The sequence below is a fragment of the Phaseolus vulgaris genome, chromosome 3 (assembly GCF_051622355.1).
Source record: "Phaseolus vulgaris cultivar YP4 chromosome 3, ASM5162235v1, whole genome shotgun sequence".
Classification (NCBI taxonomy): domain Eukaryota; kingdom Viridiplantae; phylum Streptophyta; class Magnoliopsida; order Fabales; family Fabaceae; genus Phaseolus; species Phaseolus vulgaris.
In genome coordinates this window covers 9,050,178-9,056,446 of record NC_143500.1, presented here as the reverse complement: position 1 = coordinate 9,056,446, position 6,269 = coordinate 9,050,178, and the positions used below count along the sequence as shown (strand labels likewise).

Sequence of the window (6,269 nt, the reverse complement as noted above, 5' to 3'; positions counted from 1 at the left end):
ATTTCACTCTCATCTTGTTAGGGCAAAAGTCCAACATCCTAGAACTGTGACTAGGTGTTGAAAAAAGTTAAGTGTAAAACATTGTCATACTTCGTCTATAAGACGATAGCGTTGTTCAAACAACATATCATGTAAGATACAAGTGTTGTGTCTGATAAACAATACAACACTCTGCAATCTTGTTTTGCGTCTATCATACAATTAATATGTTCAAACGATAAGCGGTAGAAATAAGCTAACCTCATTCCTCACAAAAACATATATGTTTGTTTTATGCTATAAGAAATGTTTGTTACTTTTGTTTGTCAAAGAGATTCGTTATAGATGCAAGCTAAAGTCAACGTCAAGATCTCTTTAAGTTCGAACTAAAGTTAATTTTCTTCTACCATTTCCTAACACTAACATTGACAATTATGGAAATGTTATTTGATTTGTACGACTTTAAACAATTAAGCAAATGTGCACTCCCCAAGAAGAGATAAGCACATCCAACTATTGAGAATATTACGTAAAACAAGAAAGGAGCATTTAATGCTACATGAAGTGTATTTAATGCATCTTACTTAAGTAATCTCGTCAGATGTAAAAGGATATCTAAAAGAGCTAAAACTTCTCAACGGTAAAAAATAAATTCATAATGGCTACGTTCTTCCAAACCTATATAAAGTAATTCAAGAAGAACAAAAAAACAAAGAGACTAAGTTATATTGAAACACTACTAAAAATTTTGCACCAACAAAGCTTCATAGAAAAACAATGTTCATGTTCTATCAGCATAGAAGAAAGTGTACAAGTTTCATATGCGTCGACAGGGGATAATCCTCTCTAATGAGTAAACTGTGTGATATGTTAATCACCACTTGTACAACTTCTGTTTCTTAGCAAGGAGTGACTATTTGACAAACAATAGTCAATTATTAACTAGGAGTGCCTATTGTTCAAAGAATACTCACTTAAACACATACACGTAACTGAATTGGGTCTACCTTTACTACATCAAGTTTCGCTTCCTTTGAAGTTTGAGAATTTTTCATTTTAGACAACAATTTACTTAATTAACATATTACCTACTACCTCATTACAGTTTTATGTCTCATATATTACTCTGTACAAAAACACTTCTAACTATTTTTTTTTTAAAGTCTTTGGTTGTGCTTGTTTTCCTTTTCTTATACCATATAGTAAACACAAACTAGAATTTTGTTCACAAAATTGCGTCTTTCTCGACTACTCTAATTCCCATAAAGGTTATCTACATCTCTCTAAATATGACCTAATTTACATCTCTAAAGATGTCATTTTTAATGAAATCAGATTTCCTTATGTTGATATGTTTTCACAGTCTCCTTCTATTAAGTCTGTTAGCAATTTATTTTTTTAATTTGAGTCCTAATTTTTCTCCTCCCACAAAATTCTTTATTACACGTACTTAGTCTAACCATATTGTTCCTTTTGTTGTTTCTACGAAGTTTGAGTCTTTACTTAGGACTCTTCTTAAAAATCATCCTATGCAACTCGTTTCAAATATGCTATTACGAATCCAAGAATTCATCATTCATTGTTGTTAACCAATATTGAACCTAGTAGTGTTTTCGAGGCCTTGAAAAATACGAATTGGATTGTTGCTATGAAACAAGAGTATGAAGAACTTATCAAAATTCCACTTGGGATTTGGTTTCTCTTCCCCCTGAAAGAAAAATTGTTGGTTGCAAGTGGGTATTTCGGGTTAAAGAAAACTTTGATGGTAGTATTAACAAATACAAATCCAAGTTAGCTTCCAAAGGATTCAATCAAGTTCAAGGGTTTGACTTTCATGAAACTTTGTCTTTGATTATCAAACCGATTATTATTTGGGATATCCTTACAATTGTTTTAACTAATGGATGAGATTTGTTTCATATGGATGTTAATAATGTCTTCTTTAATGAAAATATTGATGAAACTATCTATATGATAGAACCTCCGAGATTTGAGGTTACTCACAAAAATCTGGCTTGCAACTTGGATATCTATGATCTTAAACAAACACTTGGATAGGTTTGACAAGCTTAAAACTATTGTTTTGCAACTTGACTTTTATTCGAGCAAGGTTGATCCTTCTATGCTTGTCTACCAACATAATCCTCAAATTGTTTACATATTAGTATATGTTGATGACATCATCATTACGAGTACATCTGCTTTTCTCATTCAACAAATCTTTCATAGTTTGAACTCTATTTTCTCTCTTAAGCAACTATGTAGACTAAACTACTTTTTAGGAGTAGAAATTTAGTATCAACCAAATAAGTTTTTGGTGATGACTCAAAACAAGTATATTAGAGATCTTTTGTATAAAACCGAGATAATTGAAGCTCAAACTATTTCTAATCCTATGGTTTCTTTTAGTAAGTTGTTCAAAAATTGGATCAAACATTTTTTTAAACCCTACTCTTTATAAATGAGTTGTTGGAGCATTGTAGTATGCTACTCTTACTAGACTAGATACCAACTATGTTGTTAATAAAATATGCTAGTTTAAGTCAAATCAGTTGGAAGCTCATTGGACTGCTATTAAAAGGATTTTTTAGTATCTTAAGGGTACCATTTTCTTATGGTCTTCATAAGCAACCTACTTATGTTTCCAAGCTCATTTCTATTATCGCCTTGTGTGTTACTGATTGGACTTCTGATGTTGATGATAGAAAGTCAACTTCCAGATCAACAATTTTTATGGGTCCCTAATCTTATTTCATGATGGTCTCATAAACAACGTGTTATTGCTCGTTCCAACAATGAAGTTGATGATAGTCTTATGCTGAAATTTTATGGATTCAAAATCTATTGAAGTAACTGTCCATTTCTTTCTCTACTCCTATTATGTTGTGTGACAATCAGAAAGTGTTGTTGTCATAACTCATAATCCAGTGTTTCACTCTAGAACCAAGCACAGAGAAATTGATGATTTTTGTGTTTAGGACCAAGTGTTGTCCAAAAAACTTGTTTATCATGTTCCTAGTTTGGATCATTGGGTTGATTTTCTTACCAAGCATTTTTCTCCTACTTGATTTCAACTTCTTAGGCGCAAACTCAATGTGAATGATTTTGTTCATAAAAGTCCCTCACCTTGAGTTTGAGGGGGTTATTAGTATAATGTGGTTGATTGTTTTTAACAAAATACTTTGCTTTTTGTTGCTTTCTGTTTTTTCTCTATTTCTGTTGTTTGGGTCATCTATGTGCCTTGTTTTGTTTGAACTGTATATAAAACTTTATTCTTAAGTCTATATATTGGTTTTCTTTCACTATACTCAAACACTTATGAACGCAATAATATTTAGTCTCTTTCTCTCTATCTTTTACATATCAAATTCTATCTGGATTCACCAATTTGGAACGCATTTTGAATGATATAAATTAGGCATTCCAAAATGTTATACGTTGGACTTGCTCTAGAAAGATTGTTCGAGAAAGTTTCCAGAATAATCATTCCGAAGCACTACTTTCATTATTCTCAAATGTTCTATCCATAAATCAAAATTGAATTTCTTGAAACCCCAATTCAAAAGGAGTAATATTTTTTTTCAATAAATAAGATCTAAAATGTGTGTTCTAGAAACCTTTATTCTAAAATTAATGACTCAAATATATGTAGCAACCATTAAAAGAAACGAAAACAACATTTATCTTCCTTTCTTTACATGAATTAAAAATGGAATCTTAATATATTCAAATGATTTTCTTCGTTATAAATACAATTTTCTATGATTTTGTTAGTTATATTATTAGTAATATAATTGACAAGTTATCTATATTTTGAACATAAATAGAAGAGTCATTTAAATAGAAAAAATACTACACAATGAAAAACTGAGTTCAATTTAGTGATGGGTATTTAATGTCTTACTATTAAGATGAGAGTGTAAACAAAAAGGAAACCTTAATTTACTCTGAACATGAAAAAAAGGTGAAAACACAATCTTAGGAAGAAAGAAATTTGATATACCACAAGATCCTAAGCAAAGAAAGATCAACCATTTTTTAGTTTGAAAATGAGATAGTTTATAAGTGTAGAAGGGTGGTATGATGATACCTGATTATGAATAAGCAAGTTAAGATGTTGAAGGAATGTATAGTTTTAAATAGCAAATCCTCTCAAAAACAAGTACAAAAATAGATCAAAACAGCATTTATAAGAAAGGGGCAAAAACACAGAACATTTAGTTTGCCCTCGGGGTTGCCCATTCAACTCTAAGTATGAGATTGTCGTAGCCATACCCATTGAGTTTGCCTATAGCTCTTTGCGCATCTTCTCTGTTCACAAAGTTAACAAAGCCAAAGCCCCTGCTCATGCTTGTCTTCTGATCAATGGCAACATAAACTCTGCTTACAGGACCAAAAGAACGGAACAGCTCCAGCAAATCGGGCTCTCTTGTGTCTTCAGAAAGGTTGGTTACCCTCACAGAGTTCTCATCGTTTCTGCGCCGCATATCAGATCCACTACTCCTCTCAGCCCCCGCCCTCATACCAGGTGGCACATAGGCTCCCTTGGTTGCACCAGCTGCTGCCGCTGCACCATCTGATGTTGCAGGCTTATCCACGAATCCCTCAGATGGTGGGGCCAGATCCTTGTATGGACATCTTGAGGTCCAGTGATCACCCTTCTTCCCGCAAGTCCTACACACCATCAGAACAGCACCTTTCTGGAATTGAGCCAACGGGTCTCCACCAGTCTTCGGCTCCTCCGTTTTGGACCCTGTTAACAATCACACAAACACAGTAATCAATCCTATTATTCTCCTCTATAACACTCCTATAATTACTTAGAACACACTGACCTCAACTTCACGTCTTCACTATCATGCATAAACAGAGGTTTTTAAAAACACAGTAATTTAGAGACTTTTCTCACTTTGTTATTTTGGTTTTAAAACTATTTCCCTCTAATTCTTCTTTTTATTACAGTTTTCACCAATCAATTTCTCATTAAAATCTACTGGGTTTTGAAATTTGTTCTAGACACATAAGTGTCCTAAAACCAAAAAACAGAATCGACTGAGAGAGATATTTTCTTTTCCTGTTTAGTTTCATGATATTCAACCTCTCCCACAATTCAACAATCAACTTCGAACAATGTTATTTAGTTACATTCGAAAACTAAAACCATTTTTTTGAAAATAGGAATCGAACACACCCAACCTCTCTAAAATAAAGTGTGCAAGTGTCACTATCGCAAAACCATATTGAAAGTCCAAAAAAATGCCACAAATAGAGCCATATCATGATGTATCTGAAGGTTATCCAGAATTGTGAACAGAAAGAAGTAACTCAATGTAATTGCAGAATATGTATTTTCTCCAATAGCTTATTACCACAGACATTACCATTCAGCACAGACACTACCACAGTGCAATTAAGAAAGAAAACAGAGAAATTGTGATGAAAATGGTAATAAAAGATAGATTCCGCAGAGAAGAGAAGCGTTACCGAGAGGCTTGGGGCGTTCGAGGAGGATCTCTTCCGTGGAGACCATGGTGAGGCGTGCGCCGACGTCTTCGTGGACGGCGTCGCCGAACTTGGGCCAGGAGCGTCGTTCGACGGCGCGTTTGCTGAGACGCGCGTTGGCAAGCTTGCGGGTGCGCGTGGTGGTGATGATCTTGACCTTGTTGCCATCCTCGTCGAACTTGTACTCGATGACCTTCTTTATGCCGTTGTCGTCGGGCCCTATGACCTGCCGCGGCGGAAGGAGGAAGTCGAGATCCTCGGCGTCGTCCTCCTCCAGCTCGCCCCACCGCAGCTTGGTTGGTTCCCCTTGATGCGCCATTTCTGCAATCCCAAACCCTTCCTCCTTCTCTCTTCTCTTAAATTATATTCTCTCTGTTCGCTTCTCTGATCCCTTACACAGTCCCTGCAAGCGAGCAACGGCCACAACCAGAGAAAGAAAGAACCACCGGGGATTGTAAAATGTCAAATGAAAACCTGGTTTTGTGTTTAGGTCTCTTTCGGGTCTTGGGCTTCCAGATAAGGGCCCAGATTTCCAATTAAATAAGCCCAATAGCTTCCCATCACAAATCTTTTATAATTATAATACATTTCAAAACATTAATTACAATATTTAAACATAAATCAAAATATTTATGAATAAGATATTAAACATTCAAAAAAATAAGGCTAGAATATTCATCGTATCACATTTTATTAGGAATAATTTTATGAGAAAACTATTATAATAATCTATACTTTATTTTTTTCAAAGTAAATTTACAATTTTTTATTTATTTATTGTTTTATAA

General features: G+C 34.2%; 1 protein-coding gene across 1 annotated transcript; it reads right to left on the bottom strand.

The window, feature by feature from the left end:
* Positions 1 to 4,096: 4,096 nt before the first annotated feature.
* Positions 4,097 to 6,022, bottom strand: LOC137806492 (uncharacterized). The gene is made up of 2 exons (XM_068606642.2): positions 5,464 to 6,022; positions 4,097 to 4,732 (listed from the first exon to the last, which is right to left on the bottom strand). The coding sequence occupies exons 1-2, from the start codon at positions 5,798 to 5,800 to the stop codon at positions 4,197 to 4,199; spliced, it is 873 nt and encodes a 290-aa protein (XP_068462743.1). The 5' UTR covers positions 5,801 to 6,022; the 3' UTR covers positions 4,097 to 4,196.
* Positions 6,023 to 6,269: the final 247 nt, after the last annotated feature.